General features: G+C 41.9%; 1 protein-coding gene across 1 annotated transcript; it reads right to left on the bottom strand.

Annotated features, from left to right (window-relative positions):
• Nucleotides 1-1,298: 1,298 nt before the first annotated feature.
• Nucleotides 1,299-14,947, bottom strand: c3h5orf49 (chromosome 3 C5orf49 homolog). Its single transcript, XM_041184523.1, has 3 exons — nucleotides 14,542-14,947; nucleotides 7,345-7,461; nucleotides 1,299-1,575 (listed from the first exon to the last, which is right to left on the bottom strand). The coding sequence occupies exons 1-3, from the start codon at nucleotides 14,659-14,661 to the stop codon at nucleotides 1,417-1,419; spliced, it is 396 nt and encodes a 131-aa protein (XP_041040457.1). The 5' UTR covers nucleotides 14,662-14,947; the 3' UTR covers nucleotides 1,299-1,416.
• Nucleotides 14,948-25,957: the final 11,010 nt, after the last annotated feature.

Genomic DNA, 25,957 nt, shown 5'->3' with positions numbered 1-25,957 from the left:
GGTACAACTGAATAGCTAGCTAGGCCATTTCAGGGTTAAGAGTCAACCACATTATTCTGGGTCTGGAGTCACATGCAGGCCAGACCAGGTAAGGACAGCAGATTTCCTTCCCAAAAGGATATTAGTGAATCTGATGGGTTTTTAATGACAATCTGGTCGGTTCATGGTCACCATTACTGAGATTAGCTATATTTTTCCCCTAAATTCCAGATTAGCTAATTGAAATTAAATTCCACCAGTTGGCTGTGGTGAGATTTGAACTTAGTTGAGGTTTCTGGATTACTAGTCGAGTAACATTAACACCACACCATGTCTATTCTCTTCCCCCCACCCACCACTCTGACCCCCCAAAAAAAAACCTTTAACTTGCATTTGTATAGGGCTGTATTTTGCAGTAGAAATAATGATGAGGGTAACAGGGCCCTCCATTGGTTGTGTGGAAATCAGGCAAATTCCCGCTACCACAGTTAAACACAGAAATCAAGAAGTTGCTGTCCGAAATGCCCTGCTCCTCACTGAGAGACTCACCATTCAAATGTATTGAACAACGTGAGGTTCCTCTACTTAACAGATATATATAAATGACCTGCAGGACACTCATACCTCCACAACAAGGTACTGCAAGCGTGGTATGAAGAAGGCAGACATTGACCCAGTCACTGATGGCTGGACCCTCTCAAGGTTGACTAGTTATTTGAAGGGCATTAGAAGAAGTGACGGGAAACAAAATAACTTAGCTAGTTGAGAAGAGGTGCACAGAGAAAACAGAGGTCAATGAATCCTGCACTTTTGCAGCCCCGGCCTTGATCCGCTAGAAGTGTGGCAGAGACCACCATGCCACTGTTCAGCTCCTGAGCCACACCAGGTCATGTTTAGCACAAAAGTTGACCACCAAGGCACAAATCATAGACTCAAGACAGTAGCAAGTGAGAAACTCACCAGGAGATGTTAGGACTTGCCCATCCCAATTTATTAATGATCTTTCAATTTGATCGGTTAAGGAGATACACAGACCCTTGCCCTGCTCTCACTGTTCAGATACCCTGCAGAGGGAACTTTGCTTTTTCGATAGTTGGCTGACAGGAACATACAGGGCAAAAGTCCATAAAAACCATATGCAAAATGTAAGGGGAATGAATGGCTGACAACATTCCTTCACTGTTATTCACAAAATCTGGCCCACAGTATTTGGAATGATGGCTTGCTACAGATAACATACATAGATGACCTCGCCATCTGTGAAGCAATTACCCAGTGTAAAAAAAGTCTAAAATTCAAAAAAATTTTCAAGCTTGAACTGAGTTTCAATTTTTAATCAATTCTTTTTATAAAAAAAACGAAACATACATTTAAAAAGGGATATATTAAAATTGCAGAGGAATGGAGACCATATCAGTCTGACTTTATTCTCGTTTCTCATTGCTGATCCTCCTCCAAATAATTGGCAATGCCGTTTCTTCTGTAAAATTCTTTTTGGACACGGGCAATTCTGACAAATGTTCGATTTGGTGGTTCAAGCGGTGGGCGTTTACCATAGTATGATGATGTCAAGACTGGAACTATTCGAGCATTTTCCTGAAAGACAGATAAGTAGTTATTACTCAAAAGTTTTGAAAAATAAAATTAGAATGCTAATAGATCCTGAACTAGATCCTGAACTAATGATTATTTAAAACAAGTTATATGTTTCTCAACAGGTTATCATTGCATGTAATAACTTTTCAGATTTTTCTCCTAAAATCTCTAAAGTTAGAAAACAAAACTAATTCTGAAATCTTTCATACTTCCTGCATTAACTTAGTAAACACATTTATCTTTCAGTTCAAAATAGTTTGTAACTCTTGATAAGTGAAAGCCATTTTTTCTGATAGGAAGGAACAATTTAGCTTGGCCCAAGGAGAGAAGATGCAAGAACACAATTTATTACACAATCATTCTTGGTAAAATTATTATTCAAATTTTATTTGTCAATTATTTCCTTGCCTTTACTAAACACATTGAGAATAATTTTCCTGGATGGTAATCTGGCAGAACAGATCACCTGCCTATTTGCAGAAGCTGTCCCATTCAATCAATTCTCTCAGATCACTTCTGATGTACTGAAGATAAAAATGACCCCAAATAACATGCTGGAGTATGGTTCCAAAAGTACTATACCCAAATAAACATTCTTCATGCATCAGCCCAGATGGTTTTTATTTATTTAGCAAATGCAAATCCCTGAAGCCAAGCCTCCTCATTTGCTGAGTTTAAGGTGATTAGTTTGCTACTCATCTGTACAGGGGGCATTTCTCAGTAATGTGCAGCATTTTTTGTGTCTTTCCAAGAGTATATAAGGGGTTTGTACTGAGGCCCCAGTGGTGGAGATTGGCTGAACAGGGGCTCTGGCCTGTTCTGAACCTATTTAGCAAGGTTTACTGTTGAAAGTTCAAAGCCTGCCATTTGACAGAGGGTTTTGTCACAAGGAACTTGTTAGTGACTTCCCGTGTTTTCCATTCCTTGATCCATAAGATGTCTATTGGTAGATCTTGCTCAGGATATGAGGTGTCGAGATGGAAGCTGGGCACTGGGTTGATTGAACAGGTCACCAGGAAGTGGTGAGGTGCAGCACAGATGGTTTCAATCAGCTTGTGGGTTTTAGTCTGTGGTCGTATATATATGGGGGGGGTGATGTTTGTAAGGACAGGAAGCCAGGGGAGGCATGTTGAGCAGAGAGTTCAAATTATGATGCGCATTATTGCATTCAATTGAGATGTGTGTGTGATCACCTTTGCCAGATAGGTGTGCAATACTCTGCTGCGGAGTAGGATAGGGAAAGTGCTTATGTCCAGAATGCTGTGGCTGTAGCACCCCACGTAGATCCAGCAAGTTTGATTAGTAGGTTGTTTCTGGTTTTGACCTTTGCTCCTGTTTTCTTCAGATATGCCCAGAAGGATAGAATCCTATCTGGAGTCACTCACAAGAATGTTGAGTTGGGAATCATGCTTTAATCTTGTTTTAGTCTCTGGACATCCATGTGGATATGCAATTTTTTTTGCACTGGCATTGTGGAGGTGGAATACACTGGATATGATTTTAGAGGGATTCAACATGAGGTGCCATGTGCTGCAGTAGTCCATCGACTTTGTAAGGTCCTTATTAAAGTTCTGGTCCAGAGTTGTTTTTCATTCATTCACGGAAGTTGTTTAAAAAATTCTGGTGCGATGCTGTCAAATCCTGCTGCTTTGCCACATTTCAGGCCCCTTAATGCTTCCCCCAGTTCTGTGATCTTGAAGGGATCAGGACTGCTGTGTTCTGTACGTTGCTGGTGTTGTTGTTTTAGTTTATTATAAGTGATGCGTTTTAATTTATTTTCTAATGGTGTCTTGTTAATTTTTTTATATTCGTTCATGGGATCTGAGCATCACTGGCTAAGACAGCATTTATTGCCCATCCCTAATATAGCAATTGGTTCAGGTGATTTAACGTAGGTGATTTTTGGGCTGCTCCAAGGCAGCAAGTCAGGCTTCCGAGCTTCCGACTGAAATGAGTGAAACTGAGCCCTGCTCTTATTTCCTCCCATCTGGCAAGATGTGCAGCATTGAGAGATTTGATGAGCAGTATCAGGCTCACCAGATGATTTATATATATTTTTAATTCATTTACAGAATGTGGGCATTGCTGACTGGGCCAGCATTTAGCAGTTATTGCCCATCCCTAGTTGCCCTTGAGAAGGTGGTGGTGAGCTGCCTTCTTGAGCTGCTGCAGTCCATGTGGTGTAGGTACACCCACAATGCTGATAGGGAATTCCAGGATTTTGACCCAGCGACAGTGAAGGAACGGCGAATGCTGCACTCTCTGCATCAAGGCATGGGACGTGGATGGGTCAATAGGCACGAGGGATGGTTGTGCGAGCAGCTTTATGAATGGCACTACAAAAAGTGCTTCAAGAATGCTTACATAAGTATATTATGAATAGGGATAGTTACAGTAATGCGGTCCAAGGTCTCGCTGTACTTTAGCCTGTTTTAACGAAGTTCCATCACACCTCTTTTACACTGTTGATGACTGGAAGGCAAAGGCCAATGTGAATGAGCGATGGTCTTATTGACTATGTGGGAAGTCATCCACGACTAGGTACTGTGTTGGTTGGGGGTGACCATCAAGGGAAATGACTCAGCACAGGTCAGATGAGTGATTCCGACCCCATCTGGCTGTATAGGTCATTCCACGTTACTTGGGGTTGTTCATCATTTCTGGACACTCACTGTAGGAGCTGTTCACTATCATTGTCTGGTGCTGAATAACCACAGTCAGGAGTGGCTGTTGAAGTCTCCCAGGTGGGTACATGGATGGGGCAGTATTGACAGGACTTGCTGTTCCCAGATGGCATTTGGAGGCTTGTACACGTTCACAAAATTGTGACCTGAATTGTCATAGGATGTGGTTGATGACAGGGCAGCTAGATCGGTAATGTCAGATCAGACGTAGGTGGCATGGCCGTGTTTAGCATGAGGGGAGTAGCACAGGAGGTCAAAGTCTCTGATATAATAGTGACCTGCTTCTTCAGTTCCAATTTGAGTCTCTTGTAGACAAATGATACCAATGGGGTGTTGGGTGGCAAGACATCCAATAAGCCAAGATGACTATCAAACCATTCACCTGTGGAGAACATTGCAGCTATCCCCAATCCTGTCCAATCTAACATTCACAAATTTGCAGCATTTTTAAAATTCATTTACAGCACGTGGACATCGCTGGCTAGGCCAGCATTTATTGCCCATCCCTAATTGCCCTCGAGAAGGTGATGGTGAGCTGCCTTCTTGAACTGCTGCAGTCCATGTGATGTAGGTACACACACAGTGCTGTTAGGAAGGGAGTCCTAGGATTTTGACCCAGCGACAGTGAAGGAACGGTGATATATTTCCAAGTCAGGATGGTGAGTGGCTTGGAGGGGAACTTGCAGGCAGTGATGTTCCCATGTATCCGCTGTTTTCTTGTCCTTCTAGATGGTAGCGGTTGTGGGTTTGTAAGTTGCTGCCTAAGGAGCCTTGGAGATGGTACATACTGCTGCCACTGTTCATCGGTGGTGGTGAAGGGAGTGAATGTTTGTGGAAGGGGTGCCAACAAAGTGGGCTGCTTTGTCCTGGATGGTATCAAGCTTCTTAAATGTTGTTGGAACTGCACTCATCCAGGCAAGTGGAGAGTATTCCATCACACTATCTTGTGGACAGGCTTCAGAGAGTCAGGAGGTGAGTTACTCACTGCAGGATACCTAGCCTCTGACCTGATCTTGTAGCTGGCTAGTCCAGTTCAGTTTCTGGTCAATGGTAACCCCTGGGATGTTGACAGTGGGGGATTCAGTGATGGTAATGCCATAGGATGTCAAGGGCGATGGTTTGATTATCTCTTGTTGAAGATGGTCAATGTGGTGTGAATGTTACTTGCCACTTGTTACCCCAAGCCTGGATATTGTCCAGGTCTTGCTGCATTTGGACATGGACTGCTTCAGTATATGAAGAGTCGCAAATAGTGCTGAACATTGTGCGACCATCAGTGAACATCTCCACTTGTGACCTTATGATGGAAGGAAGGTCACTGATGAAGTTAGGACACTACCCTGTGGGACTCCTGTGGTGATAAGCTGGGACTGAGACGATTGAGGCAGTGGCATAGTGGTACTGTCATTGGACTGGTAATCCAGAGACCCAGGGTGATACTCTGGGCCCCAGTTAGATGGTAGAATTTGAATTCAATAAGTATCTGGAATTAAAAGCCTAATGATGACCATGAAGCCATTGTTGATTGTCGTAAAAACCAATTGGTTCTCTAATGTCCTTTAGGGAAGGAAACCTGCTGTCCTTACCTGGTCTGGCCTACATGTGACTCCAGACCCACAGCAATGTGGATGACTCTTAAAAAATGCCCTCTGAACAAGGGCAATTAGGGAAAGGTAATAAATGCTGACCTAGCCAGCGACGCCAACAACCCATGAACGAATATAAAAAATCTCTAGTCAATGCTAGGGCTTCTTGATGCCAAGGGCAGTCACTCTCACCTCACCTCTGGAGTTCAGTTCTTTTGTCCATGTTTGAACCAAGGCTGTAATGAGGTCAGAAGCTGAGAGACCCTGGCGGAACCCAAACTACAGGAAAGCTCTAAGGAATGGGCACTCAGGCTGAATTTTCCCTGCCCTGTTCAAAAGGTATTGAAGCCAATTGTAACAACCTGACAGTTTTCCTAGGCAAGATCAGCTAATTCATTGGAGACCAGAAATTAAACCTAGGACCTTGCATTCTGTAAAACTTATGACTGCATCAGGTAATGTGTTCACTCTCTAGGGGATCAGGGAACCAATGTATGTTCTGCTAACAGATTCACACAAATAGATTTATTTGGCATTTTCAAAAATATTTCAATATTTTTGACATTTTGACAGAAGTTAGAATGCATTTAACTGGATGTAAAAATGTATCTCATAATATCTACAGTATAACTTGCATTTTTAAAAATTTGCTTCTAAATGTGTGCTTAACTTACAAGAGAACCGTGCATTCATGAGAATTCTCAGCTTTTATAATCTCAATTCTGAAAGCTGAAGGAAAAATTGTATATTTCTAACAGCCACACTCTCTTCATTTCAGTTGCTTCGATAAGAGGATCACCCAGGAATTTTTACATAATTATATTTAAATTATGTTTTCTCAAATCATCAATGCAAGCAGAGTCAAGTGTTGAATTTGCTTTTGCTGTTACTAATTCTTTGAGTGAAAATGAGTATTCAATCTGAAAAGAAGCTGAAAGGAACCATTGGTGTGCATCCTTGTATAGGACTGGAGTGTGAAATTCATTTGCCCCCATTTTTGGTTGTAGGTCTGCAATTCAGGGCTTGCCCACGTCCATTGAAAACAAGGTAAGTAAGAAGCAAAATTCAAGGAAGGGGAATCTGGTAAGTAGGGGAGGGGAAGCAACAGCAGGCCTTTGCCCCACTGTCCCACTATCCCACCTGATTTTGGTTAGGTTAGCAGGGAAATAATTGTGTTCTCAATGAGCCTAAATAAAGATTTACAATATTTTCTAAGTCATTATAAACCATTCAATACAGTTAATAATGGAAGAACTCTAACAAATAATGAACGTTTCCTCATATTTTAACAAAAGAATAAATTGCTCCTGATGATGGGACAAAAAGAACTGAGTTGCTATAATCAGAACAACATTACTGGCACTCATCTTTTGAAGAGACGATGCATCTTTTATTCCCACTGTCCTGCAAGCTGGATAATATCCATTCACTGGAATATAACAATTCAATGAATAGAAGAATGGCACTGTCATTTTTATCTGAAAAAGCTAGTAACATACCTCAGCATTTACATTAAGACCTTGGCTAAAGCTGTGTTCTCTATCATCACGATGAATCTTATTATCATACCCTTGTTGTACTTTAAAAACTTGATCATAAAGCAGCATGGATACTTCCTGAAAGAAATGATTAATAGCTACATAAAAACGTGTTCAACTTGCATTGCAGTATAATACCACTTCAAATTATTTGGTTGACTAGAAATATATAATCATCAATTGATTTCCCATAGTACTGCTCATGGGCAAATGTAAACTAAATGCATCCCTTCATTCAAAAAACCCCTTTCTTTTAGTTTTCCACTATAATCTTTATGACTCTCAATGACCTTGAACTTCCTTGGAGCTGCACCTGCTCTGTCACTGTAACTTCATGAGGAATGCAGCTCAACCCCTAAATATGGAGATGAGTAGAGTTTGTGTTGCACGTTTAGAGAAACTTTGGTGATAGGATAGAAGCAGCTCCAAGGAAAATCCAGGCTTATGTCTTTTCGTTTATCATCCATTTTCTGTTTGTTATTTCTTTCTCTATGCTTGCTTTCTCTATTTGGCTCAGAAAATTTTTCACAATAAAAACTTGCATTTGTATAGCACTTTTAACATAGGAAATCATCCCAAGTTACTTTAAAAAAGCATGAAGGAAATGGATGCTGAGCTGAAGGAGAGATAATGACTGGTGACAAAATGCTTAGTCAAACGGATAGATTTTAAGAAGTGTCTTAAAGGAAAGGAAGATGCAAAAGCAGAAGAGTTTAGGGACAACATTCCAAATAGCGGGTCAAGGCAACCATTGGTGGAGTGCTGGGATGGGGCAGATGGGGTTGAAGATGCACAAGAGGCCATATAGTAAGATGGGCAGAGGTTGCAAGGCTAAAAGGCTAGAAGTATGGATGGTTGTGGCCCTGAAGGGCTTTACACAAAAGCATGAGACTTTTAAATGGGAAGCACTAAGGCATTGGGAACCAATACAGTCAGTGAGGATGAGGTGATGGGCAATGGGACATGGTGGAGGAAAGAATACAAGCAGTAGAGTTTGGGATAAGTTGAAGTTTATGGAAGCTCAAAGGTGGTAGTTTGTATGAATAATTCTGAAGAAGCAACTGCTAAACAATGGAACAAATAAGGAGATAGGGACAACTGGGTACAACGAAACTAGAAAGCTACAACTGAAAGAAACTAAAAGGCATGGTCTTCCCACAAAATAGTGAGGTTTGTCACAAAATGATCATATTCTTCATAAAATATTGTGGGGCATTGTAAAGTAGGTTTAGGTTTGTGTGTATGTGGATGATTCTGTCTTTGAGGCTGATTTAATTAAATTAGAGATGGACAGACTGCAAGATTGAAATTATCAAAAGAGTTAGGTGTAAAAGGTGCTAATGACTGAACTAGGGTAAAGTCTCAGCAGATAGGGTGCAAATGGAATTTGCCTTTTAAGATAAGTAGAGAGATATTTGGTTTTAAAAGAGACATATTAGGATGTTTACAACTAACAAGATAAATAAGGCAGGTTATTATGTTGCTGGCCATAATGACAACATGAAAGATTTTTATATGATGGAAAAAGTAAATTCCAAAGACATTGGGGAACAATGAGATTTACAGATTAAAGTGGAAGGAATATATTTAAAGAATGATTGGAAGGCTATGGGTGTGTGGCCGTGTAATATCTGAAAGGTGCACCTTGTGAAAAAGACTTGGGGAAAAGCCTCTAGCCACTGCAGGAGTCTACTGTTCCAGTAACCAAAGTTGTGTTGAAAGCCTTTGAAATTTCACTGTCGAATGGGTGCTTGTGGTAACCTTGCTGGATAGTTGCTATACATTTAAAATCTATTTTGTACTGTTGCCTTAAAGGGGGTGTGTAGTTGGTAGTCTGGTTAACTAGGAATTTTGGTAATTGTTATAATATTAAGTAATTATGTAACTGTAATCTTGTTTATGTATTTTATTCTTTTCTTCTGTTAATAACTGTTTAATTTAATGTTTAAAATCTCTAAAGATGTTAGTGGACTCCTTATTTCTGAATTCAGTGCACAAATCTTCTCGTAATAAGTACAACTTGCAAAACTGTTATGATAGCGTGGCCAAGTTTCCCTTGTGGACTTGGTCAGCCTGGCAAATACTACCTGACGTATCATAACAAGTTAAACACCTGGACTGTTGGGGCAACATGTCCATACCATAGTATCCTGAAAGATACATAAAAAAAACAAAAGAAAAGTCAAGTTGGAGAAAGGGCTGCTAAGAGATATACATGATAAAGTAAAAGATAATTATAGCAAAATGACAGAAATATTACCAGAGCAATTAACATGATGGACATGATATTAGAGAAGAGATCAAAAACAGATAAAGACACTTTTTGACAGAAAAAGGGAAGTAACTGAAAAAGAACTTTTCAAACTTGGTGAGAATAAAACCCTCTGGTCCGGATGAGTTAAGAACATAAGAAATAGGAGCAGGAGTAGGCCATTTGGCCCTTCAAGCCTGCCCCACCATTCAATGATATCATGGCTGATCTGCCCCAGGTCTCAACTCCTCTTTCATGCCAGCTTCTCATAACCCTCAACTCCCCGATATTTCAAAAAACTATTTACCTCCTCTTTAAATACTTTCAGTGATCTAGCCTCCACAACTCTCTGAGGTAGAGAATTCCAGACATTCACTACCCTCAGAGAAGAAATTCCTTCACATCTCAGTTTTAAAATGAGTGGTCCCTTATTCTGTAACTATGTCCCTTAATTCGAGATTCCCCCACTAGTGGAAACATCTTCTCAACATCTACCCTGTCAAGCTCCCTCAGAATCTTGTACATTTCAATAAGATTTTTTTTTAATTCCTTCATGGGATGTGGGCATCACTGGCAGCATTTATTGCCCATCCCTAATTATCCTTGTTCAATTGGCATTTAAGAGTCAACCACATTGCTGTGGGTCTGGAGTCACATGTAGGCCGGACCAGTTAAGGGCAGCAGATCTCCTTCCCTAAAGGACATTAGTGAACTAGATGGGTTTTTACAACAATTGGCAATAGTTTCATGGTCATCATTAGACATCTTAATTTATTTTTTTTAATTCCAGATTTTTATTGAATTTAAATTCTGCCATCTGCTATGATGGGATTTGAACTCGGGTCCCCAGAGTATTACCCTGGGTCCCTGGATTACTAGTCCAATAATACCACTATGCCATCACCTCCCCGTGACCCCCATTCTTCTAAACTCTAATAAATAAAGGCCTAACCTGCTTAGCAGTTCTTGATAAGTCAACCCCTTCATCCCAGGAATCAGCCTAGTGAATCTCTTTTGAACTGCCTCCAATGCCAGTATATCCTTTCTTAAATACAGGGACTAAAACTGTACGCAGTAGTCCAGGTGTGGCCTCACCAACACCCTGTACAGTTGTAACAAAACTTCCCTATTTTTAAACTCCAAACTCCTAGCAATACAGGCCAAAATTCCATATCCACGTGTTTAAAAATGAGGTAACATTCAACGCAGGTTAAGATTTTAAAGTTAAATATAGTTACTCAGGCTGTCAAAAGTGGGAAGTAGTGTTCTATAAGGACTGGTATTGGAATATGGCTATTCACCATTTACATAAATGATGTAAACTTGCGAAATGCAAGTACAATTTCAAAATTTGTGAATAACACTAAATTGGGGAGGTGCAGGTGATACAGAGGAGGAATATGTCACAATAAAAGACAGAGTAATAAACTTTCAGAATGGGCCTGCAATTGACAAGGAAATTCAATATAGATAAGTGTGGTTGGAAGAACAAGGAATAAGGAGGCCACGTACTCCACGGAAAATAGGCAATTAAGTTGGGTAGAGCGACAAGGATCTGGCAGTACAGAAACACAAATCACTAAAAGTAGCACCGAAGGTTAACAGAGCTATAAAGATGCAAACAAAGGATTCATTTCTAGAGGAACAGGATTGAAAAAAAAGAACTTATGTTAAACTTGCAAAGAACCTTGGTTAGGCCACTTGGCATACAGTGAACAGTTCTGGTTTCCATATTATAAAAAGATTATAATGGTAATAGAGGTAGTCGTTTAGTAGTGCAGAATATGAGTATTGCTGAGAAAAGAGAGACACGTCACAGCTTTTCGTCCTGATGAGTGTGAGACAAAAAGCTTAGACTTGTCTTTTTTCAGCAATACTCAACCTGCTTTATTTATCTTGTTTATCCTGCCTCTCAAACAAGTAGGTGTATGGTCCCTTGCTCCTGTATAATGTTGGAAAAGGTTCAATGGTCTCAGCTAGGCACGAAAGGTGAGTGGTGTGCCACAAATGGCTAGCATAGAAGTGCAGGGTGGCCGTGAAAGCAGAAATGGAAATGAGGACTCTGCTCAAAATCAGAGCTCCACATACTGCCTCCTGACCTGATTGGAGAGTCTGGGTATCCTTGTACATGAATCACAAAAAGTTAGCTTGAGGATGAGGTAAGTAATTAGGAAGGCAAATGGAATGTTGACTTTTATTGAAAGGGGGATGGAGTATACAAGTAGGGTTATCTCATTATCACTGTACAGGGCAGTAATGAGACCCACCTAGAGTACGTTGTACAGTTTTTATTTCTTTATTTAAGGATATACTTGCACTCGAGGCAGTTCAGAGAAGTTTCACCAGGTTGATTCCTGGGCCTATACTCATTGGAGTTTAGAAGAATGAGAGGTGATCATATAACTCATATAAGATTCTAAAGGTGCTTGACAGGGTAGAAGCTGAGAGGATGTTTCCACTCATTGGGGACTCTGGAACTAGGGAGCACAGTTTCAAAATAAGGGGTCTCCCATTTAGGACAGAGATGAGAAGGAAGCTCTTTTCTCAGCGGGCCATTAATCTTTGGAATTCTCTACCCCAAAGAGCAGTGGAGGTTGGTCATTGAATATATTTAAGGCTGAGTTAGTCAGATTTTTGACCTACAAGGGAGATAAAGGTTAAGGGGGGCAGGCAGAAAAGTGGAGCTAAAACCACACTCAGATCAGCCATTAGCTTATTGAATGGCAGAACAGGCTCAAGGGGCAAACTAGCCTACTCCAACTCTTATTTCTTATGTGGAAGCTTAAGGGGAGATTTGTTAGCGGTGTACAAAATCATGAAGTGTTGTGATCAGGGTTCAAATTACATGACAGAGGCAGGCAAATTCACCCTGGAAACTTCATAAAAAGCCCTGTAAACTCAATGATGGGAGCAAAAAAATCATGAAAGGTTGTCCCCATGCATTTTGGTTGGAGGAGCAATGAGCGCAGGAGACAGAATCTCGGAGGAGCTGCGCCTCCAGTCATAGTTCTGTCTCTCCCATGTTGTTGCTCCAGTTCACAAATCTCCTTCTTCTGCCTTACCACCCCCCCCACCACCAATCTTGTCTCTTTTGCCTTCAACTGTCCATTTTCTTGGGTAGCAGCACAGGCTGGGTGTTGGGCAGGACCCCGCCTGAGACTATGGTGAATCCTTCCAGCAGCTTGTTGGGCTCCTCGTCATTGTGGCTGGTGAGCTGGAGATGGCAGAGAATGATGCGGGTCTTCTTGTCCTAGGCCGTGTTGACGGCCAGTTCCAGGATCTCAATGGTGGTTAGGGAAGAGGGGGGTACTGTCTCGTCATTGTGACCCTTGTGTGCTGGAATTTGAGATGAATCTGATCTTAGTTTATTATTGTAAATTGGGAATCGTATTTAGAATACAAATGGGAGAAAATGCCAAGAAGCTAAGGAAGAATGGAATCCTGAACTTCTCATGTGAAAATGAAAAAGGAGCTCCCAAAACTCAAAAGGTAGACCTTGAGAAAATTTCAAGAACTGTCCTCATGAAAAAGTTATTTTGACCCCTGGTTCTGATAATGTAAATGAGGATAAACTGTTTCCAGTGGCAAAAGGTCAGCAACTAGATGACAGAGATTAAAGTTAATTGGCAAGAGAACTATTGGTGGTGTGAGGTGCAAATAAATTATGCAGCCAGTTATGATGATCTGGAATGCAATGTCTGAAAGGGTAATGGAAGCAGATTTAATAACTTGCAAAGGGAATTGGAGAAATATTTGAAGGGAAATCAGACTAATTAGATAGCTCTATCATAGAGCTGGCACAGGAATGTGTGGCTTCCTTCTGTGCTGCGCCATTCTACGATCCTATTATTAACAGTCAATCAAGGGCACACATGGCAACTTTCATGAATTAATCCTGAGACATGGTTTCTCAGTCAAATTTAGCCTTACTCAAAATTTCGCAAGGGGGTTCTGAAAACTCAAGATTTTAACTCCTTCTGCATATGCAGAGCGCTGCAGCATGCACACCCATTTGGTCACAGCCGAGCATGCGTCTAAACTCCGGAGAGCCGAATATAGGAGAAATCGGAGGCGCACCTCTGCTGAAGCCTATTGGTTTGTCGAACCTGGAGTCCGAGTGAAGCTGCCTTTCAAAGGAATATCGATCTTGTCCCGTAACTCATTGTGCCTTTTACACGATTAGGTTTCCAATGTTCACTCAGAGGTGTGACTGTACAAAAGCGCTGACTCTCACTCTGAAAATTGGATCCTCAACTTCAACTCTCAGACTGTTGGGGGTAGTTTTGACTTCAGTATTTACCACAAAAGCGACACAGAACAATAACATTCTTTGACCAGCAGTCTGGGGGCGCCTCCCTCCTCCCCCATTCTGCCCTTTCCCTGACACTACAGGCTTTAAATATCCAAACTCACCAACAGCCAATTTCAACATCTTCATGTACTCCATCTGGGCTTCTACTCTGTCCCACCCAGTTCTGGTTTGCAGTGTGCATTAATCCTTCTTCAAACCGAGTGAGTGCTTTACTCACTCACCTTTATATTGACTGACTGGGCGGGAAAAGAGAAAATTGCAGGGATATGGTGGACATGCAGCATAGGGAAACAAATTGGGATACTCGTGATCATACCCATATAATAAATAGGGTTTTTTTTGAAAGCATTTTCAGGTACACTCATCTCGATGTTGTAGAGTTCTGGCATGTCAAGGATTAAACCACTAAGGAAGTTTATAAATCTCGGACCATATAGGCTAATGTTTGAAAAACAGCTCATCATTTTTATACCAAATCCCCTTTTAGGGGTCCTTGATTTATGAGACGGTGGAGTTGGCATGTCTGCAGGGGGCATGTTAGGCACGGTGACAGGTAGAATTTATGGAAAAGTTTCTGTTTGGAACGAGCACTCACCTTCTTCTGGTTACCGAAGTAAGTTAGCTCGTTGGGGTCTCTTCTCTCTGGAATGAAACTGAAGCCAGATAAGGCAGAGAGCGGCGTGTTCTTATTTAAGCGTTTGGTTATTTCCGCCATGTCCCTTGGATTTATTTCCCTCTTTACACAGGCAAGGCAGGTGCCAGCTCGGCGGCCCGGGACTTCTGACGTCCACTGGTTGCTAAGCTACAGGTACCCGACCGCAGCGAGTTCCGGCTCCTTCTCAGCTTGAGCTACTTTCTGAGACAGCCTTGATCATGGCCATGGTGACATTGTCAGCACGAACTCTAACCCTTTTTGCTCTTTCTATCCCGATGAACTGCTGTTCCTTCGCTGCCTCAATGCCATCAGAGGCTCGCTTAGGCCTTCCGTGACGTCATAATTGCTCGACGCTAGCCCGCAGGCTACGTTACAAGAGGCAGCTGATGTCATCCAGGATTCCTATTCCATATCTGCTGAGTTGGTTAGCTGGGCTCAGGGTGAAAACAGGTACAGTACTGTACTGTGTTATTGTTAGGTCTGTTACCAGAACCTGCATAGAGCCTGGGCATTTATTATCGGGCTCTCCATCTGCCCGACTAAACGCCCCAGTGTGCCAGCCCGCTCCCAGGAGTCATGACATACCGCCCAAAGTTCAGAAAAGTGTAATTTTTAAACCAAATTAAGAATCAAATTCAGTCTAGATCATTAGTTATCTCCCAACAAAAGATACAGAAAGGTATAAATATCCAAACCTTTATTCCAGTTTTGGCACAAATGAAGATTAGCCATAATTTGGAAATGCATTTTCCTAATCACTAAATTCGAAGGGGCTTTTTTGCCTACACATAATGAACACTATGCAACGACAGAATTCAAGCTGCTGTTCTTTTATGTGATTCACTAACCCTTGTTAGCCCTATGTTTGTAACAAAACATAGAAGGTTCACCAACAAGAAAACTCAGACTTATCACAGATGAGTTAATTGGGGAAGGCAAATTAAGCATGGCTACTTTTTCAGCACAAAGTAACAGTTGAAAATGTGATCTGAATAATGAAGTGTGGAAAAATAGGAATTTAAACAAATCATAAAAGTATATTCAGAAGTCATAGAAATCATATGACACCAAAGAAGGCTATTTGGCCCTTCGAACTTGTGCTGGTTCTTTTGAAGCGCAATCCAGTTAGTTTCACTCCCCGCTCTTTTCCCAAGCATAGCATGCTTATGTTTACGGCTGTTGAAAGTGATTTCTGTTTTAGGTTCCTTGCTAAAACAAATAAAATGTAATTGGGTAAATTTTTCCTCCATTTAGTTTTCAGCAGCTGGCTGGAGGAGGGGCTATTCAGTCCTTTGAGCCTGTTCCACCATTCTATGAAATCATAGCTAATCTGCACTTCAATTTCATTTATCCATCTGTTCTACAAACCTCTTGTACCCTTATCTAACAAAAATCTACTGCTGACTCATAAAATGATGCAGCACAGAAGGAGGTGATTTGGTCCCTGGTGCCTGTGCCAATTCTTTGATAGAGGTGTCCAATTAATCCCACCCTCCTCCTCTTTCCCATAACCCTGTAATTTTCCCATCAAGTATTTATCCAGTTCCCTTTTGATTGTTACTGTTGAATCTGCTTCTATCACCTTTTCAGGCGGTACATTCCAGATTACAACTCACTGTGTAAAAGAAATGTTTCCTCATGAATCTGGTCTGTTTGCCAATCACCTTAAATCTGTGTCCTCTGTTTACTAAAACATTTTCTACTGGAAACAGTTTCTCTTTATTTATTCTATCAAAATCATCCTTGCTTTTTAACATCTATATTAAATCTCCTCTGCTTAAAGGAGAACAACCCTAGTTTCTCCAGCCTTTTCACATAAATGAAGTCGCTCATCTGGGGTATCATTCTATAAATTACCTCTGCACCCTTTCCTAGGCTTTGACATTGTTTCTAATGTGTGATGCCCAGAATTTTGTTACTACCCACTTCTCCGTTTACTAAATGTCTGACTTTCATGTTATCTACAAAATTTGAAATTATACCAAGTCCAGGTCATGAATATCGAATATACAAACATACGAATTAGGAGTAGATGTAGGCCACTTTGCCCCTCAGCTTTCTCTGCAATTCAATAAGATCATGGCTGATCTGATTGTAACCTCAACTCCACATTCCCGCCTACCCCCAATAACCTTTCCCCTCCTTGCTTATGAAGAATCTATCTACCACTGCCTTAAAAATATTCAAAGACTTTGCTTCCACCACCTTTTGAAGAAGAGAGTTCCAAAGACTCATGACCCTCTGACAGAAAAAAAATTCTCCTCATCTCTGCCTTAAATGTGGTTGACTCTTAACTGCCCTCTGAACATGCGCAATTAGGGATGGTTAATAAATGCTGGCCTAGCCAGTGATGCCCAAATCTCATGAATGAAAAAAAAATGGTGACCCCTTATTTTTAAACAGTGATCCAGTTCTAGATTCTCCTGCGAGAGGAAACATTCTTTCCACGTCAACCCTGTCAAGACCTCTCAGGATCTTATATGTTTCAATCAAGTTGCCTGTTATTCTTCTAAACTCCAGCAGATACAAGCCTAGCCTGTCCAACCTTTCCTTGTAAAACAACCAGCCCATTTCAGGTGTTGGACAAGTAAACTTTCTCTGAACTGCTTCCAACGCATTTACCTCCTTCCTTAAATAAAGAGATCAATGCTGTACACAGCACCAGTTCCCTGTATAACTGAAGCATAACGTACCTACATTTGTGTTCAATTCCCCTCATGTCTATGAAAAAAAACAGTGACCTTAACGCTACATTGGCAGCATCTGGTTTTCTAGTGCAAACAGATACTGTGTACTCCTTTAGCATCTCAACCATGCCCTCTATCTCCACAAGAAGAACTCATTTTTGGTTCCTATTTGTCCCCAGCCTTATTTTTACTGCCTTTTTAGTATTTATGTGTCCATAAAAGACTTTTGGGTTCTCTTTTATATTAGCCACTAATCTATTCTCATACCCTCTCTTTGACCTTCTGCCCTCAAAAAGCAGGACAAATCTGACCTGACCAGTTACCATCCCATCAGCCTACTTTCAATCATCAACAAAGTAATGGAAAGAGTCAACACCAGTGCTATCAAGTGGCAATGACTAACTAATCATGGTCATCGTCAGTCCGTCTAACCAAGGATGATGTCTATCAGTTTTCATGATCTGTGTGTCCTCAGGTGACTCACAGGCAATCCAGGAGCTACAGGTCTTTGGGCAGAGAGGACAAGACTTGTCCTGTGGAATGGCTGTGGAGGGGAGGGGGAGAGGGAGGGGGGGCGGCTCGCGAGCCAAGGTTCTGCTCTCTTTCCTTTAGCTTTCGTCACATCTCTACAGCAGAGTTTATGTGGTCAGTTTCCGACTGTGTTATGGCTTGTTGGAGGAGGTGCTGCCACACGGCACAGTTTATGGCAAGATCCCTCCATAAACCAATGTCAATTTGTCCCCTTTTCATTTAGGCCTTCAGAGTGTATTTATTCTCCATGAGATTGTTGTCATCCTTAAGTGTGACAAGAGGATTTGTTTCAAAAACCGATTATTTGGCGTGTAGATGCTGTGTCCGGACCAACAGGGCTGATTTTGTATCATTATGGTTGCAATGCTGGAGGAATTGGCTTCGGTGAGGCTGCTCGAGTTTGTTTGCCTTGCTTCCCACTTTGAATAGTCTAGGCGAGACAGCACTGGTAGAAATTCCCAGCATCTGGAGGTGCCTTTGGTAGGTGACTCAAGTTTCACTGCCATAAAGAAGGATGGTGACAATAGCCTTGGAGACTAAAACCTCTGTCTTCTTATGGAAACCCGGTTGTGGAATTTTGGAAGGCTATGTTGGCACAGCAGATTCTTTGTGGATTTCCTCTTCAATGGTGAGCAATGGTGACTAACCAATAGCCTGCTTGTTGATGCTCAGTTAGGACTCTGTTGTCGATGCTCAGTTAGGATCTCATAATGGTATTAGTCCAAACATGGACAAAAGAACTGAATTACAGGTATGAGGTGAGAATGTCTGCCTTTAACATAGAATAGCATTTGACCGAGTGTGAGATCAAGGATCCCTGATAAAATTGAGGTCAATAGAAATCAAAGGTAAAACTCTCCACTGGCTGAAGTCATACCTATCACAAAGGAAGACGGTTATGGTTGTTGAAGGCCAATCATCATTGGAGTTCCTCAGGGCATTGTCCTAGGCTCAACCATCATTAAATGTTTCATCATCAAAGATCTTCCCTCCATTATACAAACATACTGACACACAAATTAGGAGCAGAGTAGGCCATTCAGCCCCTTGAGCCTGCTCCATCTTTCAATGAGATCTTGGCTGATCTGATTGTGGCCTCAACACCAATTTCCTGCTTACCCAGTCTTTGATTCCTTTGTTAGTCAAGAATCTATCTACCTCTGCTTTAAAAATATTCAATGGCTCTGCCTCTACTGGTCTCGAGGGATGAGAGTTCCACAAACTCATGAACCACTAAGAAAAAAAAAATTCCTTGCATCTCTGTATTAAATGGGAGACCCCTTATTTTTAAACTGTGTCCTCTGGTTCTAGTCTCTCCACAAGGAGAAACATCCTTTCAGCATCCACTCTGTCAAGTCCCCTCAGGATATTATTTTTTAAAATTCAGCATTTATTGCCCATCCCTAATTGCCCATGAGAAGGTGATGGTGACCTGCCTTCTTGATCTGCTGCAGTCCATGTGGTGTAGGTACACCTACAGTGCTGTTAAGGAGGGAGTTCCAGGATTTTGACCCAGCGACAATGAAGGAACAATGATATATTTCCAAGTCAGGATGGTGAGTGGCTTAGAGGGGAACTTCCAGGTGGTGGTGGTGTTCCCATGTATCTGTTGCCCTTGTCTTTCTAGATGGTAGTAGCCGTGGGTTTGGAAGGTGCTGCCTAAGGTGCCTTGATGAGTTTTCGCAGCACATCTTGTAGATGGTACACCCTGCTGCCACTGTTCGTGGGTGGTGGAGGGAGTGAGTTTATGGAAGGGATGCCGATCAAATGGGCTGCTTTGTCCTGGATGGTATCAAGCTTCTTGAGTATTCTTGCAGTTGCACTCATCCAGGCAAGCGGAGACTATTCTATCACTCTCCTGACTTGTACCTTATAGATGGTGGACAGGCTTTGGGGAGTCAGGAGGTGAGTTACACACTGCAGGATTCCTAGCCTCTAACCTGCTCTTTAGGCACAGTATTTATACAGCTAGTCCAGTTCGCTTTCTGGTCAATGGTAACCCCCAGGATGTTGATAGCGGGAGATTCAGCATTGGCAAAGCCATTGAATGCCATGGTTAGATTTTCTGTTGTTGGAGTTGGTCATTGCCTGGCACTTGTATGACATGTATGTTACTTGCCACTTGTCAGCCCAAGCCTGGATATTGTCCGGGTCTGCTGCATTTGAACATGGACTGCTTCAATATTTGAGGAGTCACGCATGGTGCTGAACATTGTGCAATTATCACCGAACATCCCAACTTCTGTCTGACCTTATGATGAAAGTAAGGTCATTGATGAAGCAGCTGAAGGTAGTTGGGCCTAGGACACTACCTTGAGGAACTCCTGGAGTGATGTCCTGGAACTGAGATGATTGACCTCTAACAACCACAGCCATCTTCCTTTGTGCTAGGTATGACTCCAACCAGCGGAGAGTTTTCCCCCTGATTCCCATTGACTCCAGTTTTGCTAGGGCTCCTTGATGACACATTCGGTCAAGTGCTGCCTTGACGGCAAGGATAGTCACTCTCACCTCACTGCTTGAGTTCAGCATTTTGTCCATGATTGAACCAAGGCTGTAATGAGATCAGAAACTGAGCATGTTTCAACCAGATCACTTCTCATTCTTCTAAACTCCAATGCATACAGGCCCAACTTGTCCTATCTTTCTTCGTGAGATAACCGCCTCATCCCAGGAATCAGTCAAGTGAACCTTCCCTGAACTGCTTCTAATGCAATTATGTCCTTTCTTAAATAAGGAGACTGAAACTATATGCAGAATTCTGGATGTGGCCTTACCAATGCCCTGTACAACTATAGCAAAACATCCCTACTTTTATATTCCATTCCTCTTGCAATAAATTATAACATTCCATTTGCCTTCCTAATCACTTGATGTACATGCATACTAACTTTCCCTGATTCATGTACCAGGACGCTCTGATCCCTCCGTACCTCAGAGATCTGCAATCTCTCTTTCCATTTGGATAATATGCTGCTTTTCTATTCTTCCTGCCAACACAGGCAAATTTACGTTTTCCCACATTATACTCTATCTGGCAAATTTTTGCCCACTTACTTAACCTATTTATATATCTTTGCAGACTTATGTCCTCTTCACAACTTACTTTCCTACTTGTCTTTGTGTCATCAGCAACTTTAGCAACTATATATTCACTCCCTTCATCCAAATCATTGATATAGATTGTAAATAGCTGAGGTCCCAGCAATGACCTCTGTGGCACTCCACTTGTTACATCCTGCCAACCTGAAAATTACCCACTTATGCCTACTCTCTGTTTCCTGTTAGCTAACCATTCTCTATCCATGCTAATATGTTAACCTCTACACCATGAGTTCTTACTTTATGTAGTAACTTTTGATGTGGCACCTTGTCAAGTGCCTCCTGGAAATCTATGTACATCACATCTTCATCCACATTGCTTGTGACGTCCTCAAAGAACTCTAATAAATTAGTCAAACATGATTCCCCTTTCACAAAACCATGTTGATTTTCCCTGATTACATTGAAATTTTCATAACATCAGAAATTGGGATGTTCGTTGATGATTGGGCAGTAATCAGATAATTAAGTAATTTGTGCCTGCACGCAACAAGAGCTGAACAATATTCAGGCCTGGGTTAATAAGTGGCAGGTAACATTCATGGCACATAGTGGCATTATTCAATGGCATTGGCACTGCTGAATCCCACACCAATGCCCTGAGGGTCACCATTGAGCAGAAATTTAACTATATCAACCACATAAATACTGTGGCTAAAAAGCAGGTCAGAGGCTGGGAATGTAACTCATCTTATAAATCCCCAAAGCCTTTCTACCATTTACATGGCACAACTCAGGAGTGTGATGGAATACTCTCCATTTGCCTAGATAAGCACAGCACAAAAACTCAAGAAGCTCAACACCATCTAGGACAAAGCAGCCAACTGATTTGCATCCCATCCACCACCTCCATTCATTCCTTCCACCACAGATACACTGTGGCTGTAGTGTGTGCCATCAATAAGATACACTGCAGCACCTCAACAAAGCATTTTGGACAGTGTCTTCCAAATCCATGTCCTCTACCTCTCAGAATTATAAGAGCAGTAGGTGCATGGGAACACCACCGCCTCCAAGGTCCGTTCTAAGTCACACACCATCCTGACTTGGAACTATGTCGTTCTTCCTTCATCGTCACTGTGTTAGAATCCTGAAATTTCCTACCTAACATCAATGTGGGTATGCCTACAATACACGGACTGCAGCAGTTCAAGAAGGAAGCTCACCACTATCTTCTCTAGGGCAATTGGTGAAGGGCAATCAATGCTGGCTTTGACAATTTTGCCCATCTGAACCTGGCAGATTTAGAAGAGATGATATTTACGCTTGGAGTAAGGAGAGGCACAATGGTTATAAATCATCTCCAGTGGAAGTAAAGTGGGAACATACTGCACTTGGGATGGCTTTGTGATCAACTTGGTGAATGTTGCCAATTACGATGTGAGTTACAGCTGCCAGTAGTCATCAAATGAAATGCGCAATGCCATGCTGCAGGGTTTGAATGTTTTAGACTTTCTCCTTTGGATGTATAAGGATTTCACTTTGCTGTCTTAGTTTCACATATGACTGTGTTGTGAGAATGTCTTCACCGCAAATAGTTTCCACTAAGGTGGAAAACACGCTGACAATTTTTTCACAAGCCTTTATGTATGGTGCCATCCACACTTTGTCCAGCGGATGCTGGTGAAAACCTCACTGCAGGAACTAAGTGTCGATTGCTTGATGAAACCTGTTATGCTAATTGTTTACATTCTCACTTCAGACCAACCAGAATTGCTCAAACATGCTCCAAACTCATGTGTATCACTCTCTGTCATATTTCTTACAACATGTTTGTGTTGCTACACAAATAAAGCTCACGTACTAATTGGCTGACACAAATCCTAGGGGCAGGATTTTACCTTCAGCGAGCGGGGGCGAAGCCCATGCGCCGACGCGTAAAATAACGCGTGGTGATGTCAGGGAGAACTCCCGATGTCACCACGACCAATTTAAATTTTCAGGAAGGCGGGAACGCAGCAAAATCAGCTGCGCGCCCACCGACCTGTCAATGGCCAATTGAGGCCATTGACAGGATAAATTAAGCAATTAAAGGATTTGCCCGTCCAACCTTAAGGTTGGCGGGCAGGCCAGGAACCCTGGCGGCAGCTAGAGAAAACATGAAACCTCATCCACAGGTGGGATGAGAGGGAGGAGGGGGCTGTGGAGGAGTGTGGTGGGTGGGACGGAAAGGTACATGTGGAGGGGGCTTGAGGGGATAGTAGAGAGAGATAGGGGGCGTGAGGAGGGTTGGGGCAGGGTTGCAAGAGGATGGGGGTAAGGAAGATAAAGAGGGATGAGGGAGAGGCATATGTCAGTTTAGTAAGATTGACAATGAGTGCAATACCGGCTTAAGCTGGCTGAGCGTACTGGTGCCTATACTGGTCACCACTTGAAAACTGGAAGCCCCTACTGGATTATCAGAGTCCAGTAGAATTACCAGTTTATTAGACACTTCCATTAAAATCCATTTGAGACCAGTTGAGCAACAAATACTGCCAGTTCAGGATTCAGCTGGTCCGAACTGCTTTTTCCTTCTGGGATATCAAGCTGGAGGATTGGATGCCCGTGATGCCTCAAATGAATGGAAAATACATTAGGTGATAATGATGGCAAAGCTGCCAGTGCTGTAAATGATCCTCTCTGCTGCCCCCAAGCATCACTGAATGCCCAAGTAGTAAAGGCAAAATTCTATCCAATAATTTCAAGTTCGATGGCAACTAATGACGTGTGTTCATTGCAATAAAATGCCAATTTTTACTGCAAGTCAGTACATAACAGGAGACTTGTTTTTGACACTTCTGCTTTACTGCATCAGTGCCCAAGCTAAGGGGGGTGGTAGTGCAGTGAGGATGTCACTGGTCTAGTAATCCAGCAGTCCAGGCTCATCTGGAGGTATGGTTTTAAATCTCATCGTGGCAGTTGGTGGAATTTAATTTCAATTAATAAAATCTAGAATTGAAAGCTAGTTTCAGACCATGAAGTATTATCATAAATCCCATTTGGTTCACTGATATCCTTTAGGAATGAACATCTTAGTCTTGCCCATGAACTTCAGATCCGCAGTAATGTGATTGACTCCTAACTGCCCTCTGAAATGGTCTATCAAGCCCCTCAGTGCAAGGGCATATTAGGTATGGGCAACAATTGCAGGGATGCCTATGTCTCATGAAAGAGTAAATTAAAAAAAAACTCAGAAGGACAATTTCAGGCACTGAGATGCTCCTTCCCATTGCTGTGAAGGTTGTTATACCATTATGCCTCTATGAAACAGGATCCTTCCAGACTACTACATGATGTATCTATCATGTTTAGTTCTTTTCTGTGTGAATCAAGTGACTGATGCAATGTTTGCTGGAGGACACAGTCTTAATCACTTTCCAATGGACACCAAGTGGAGAGTGCCTAGGATCTACCAGTTTTCCAAACATTCCAGGCTATTACAGATTGAACAGATGTATGATGCAGGTCAATGCAAGTACATTCAAGAGCAGGAAGCAATACTTCTGTATAAATATATATGTGATTTCAGACCACAGAAATATGACCCTGCACATTAAAATGTGTTATCTGGAGATTGTTGTGATGCTTTTGGTGCCTACATTATTTGCCAGTCCCCAAGAGAGTGATTTGATGGCTGTTCAGATCCTTGCAGCCATGGTTGATGATTTAAATTGGAAAATCCTGTATAACACAAAGCACAGATACAATGAGATGATGCCAGCACCTAAGATTATGAAGCATATAGTGATGCTGAAGCAACAATTCTACAGGATGAGTAAGATTAAATTTTTGTCTGTATCGCCTGAGCAGGATATTGATCTCCAGCTCAATACAAGCCGCTAAAATTATTACCATCTGTTATTGTAGTATAAGGGTATCTGGCAAAACAAGGGCCAATGTGCGCCTGGGAAACAGTACCTCCCACAGTGTGATGTAAAGAGACACATGACTTGAGAGTAGAGAGAGTTATGGATTGAACAGAGACCTGTGTAGAAGCAAGCATAGAGTTAACTCATAGCTTGGGCTATATCCTGTATGTATGTACATAGTTCTGTGTTATCAATAAGCTGTTACTATTCCACCATACATGACTCAGAACATCCTCATGAGACTTACTGAACTGAACATTCAACATACAGCATGGTGACAGCTAATGGAAAAACCAGAACCTCAGATCAGCTGGATCAGAAATTCAAATGCTGGAAAACTAAAGGACCTGATTAAAAGCACCTGAAGTGAAGACACAGAAGGAGATTGCCTGAAAAAAAGTTTATTTGTAGAATTGGAAGAAGAAAGGCAGAGAAAAAAACTTCACTGTGCACCTGAGAGTGCCACAAAATCTCTTAGAGGTCCGTTGTGAGTGCCTACAGAGTGCAGAGTCAAAAGACCTAGCAGGGTAAGCAAAAAAAATCAGTTCTAACCCAGGACTAGCTTAAAAGCTTCAGTGCTGTAAAAAAATGCCAAAGCAGCCAGGTTCCAACAGCATTGCGGCCAGCCCGAGTTCAGAATCGGTGCCATACCCCATGGCGGCCAAGCTCGTTGTAAGGGGGAGAAAAAATGAAAATAAATTGGAAGTTCTAAAAGTCTCAGCCAAAAGCGGGAATCGATTGCAAAATGTCCGGAAATCCTCTGATGTCGTAGGGAAGGCCCAGAATAATTGATTGAGTAAATCAACTATGCCTCCCTGTGGTGGCATGGTGGTATTGTCACTGGACTAGTATTCCAGAGACCCAAGGTAATGCTCTGGGGACCCGGGTGCAAATCCCGTCACGGCAGATGGTGAAATTTGAATTCAGTAAAAATATGGAATTAAAAGCCTGATGAAACCATTGCCAATTGTTGTAAAAGCCCACCTGGTTCACTAATGTCCTTTAGGGAATGAAATCTTAGCCTACATGTGATTCCAGACCCACAGCAATGTAACTCTTTTGAGTACAAACCCATTTCCATCTGTTTCAGATAAAGTTACATTGTTTCATAGTTTGCTATTGTGAGATTTGAACTCTTGATCTTGGGGTTACGAACCCAGTACCATAACCACTTGGCTATTTACG

The sequence above is a fragment of the Carcharodon carcharias genome, chromosome 3 (genome assembly GCF_017639515.1).
Source record: "Carcharodon carcharias isolate sCarCar2 chromosome 3, sCarCar2.pri, whole genome shotgun sequence".
NCBI classification, from domain to species: domain Eukaryota; kingdom Metazoa; phylum Chordata; class Chondrichthyes; order Lamniformes; family Lamnidae; genus Carcharodon; species Carcharodon carcharias.
This window is presented reverse-complemented; position numbering and strand designations above follow the sequence as displayed.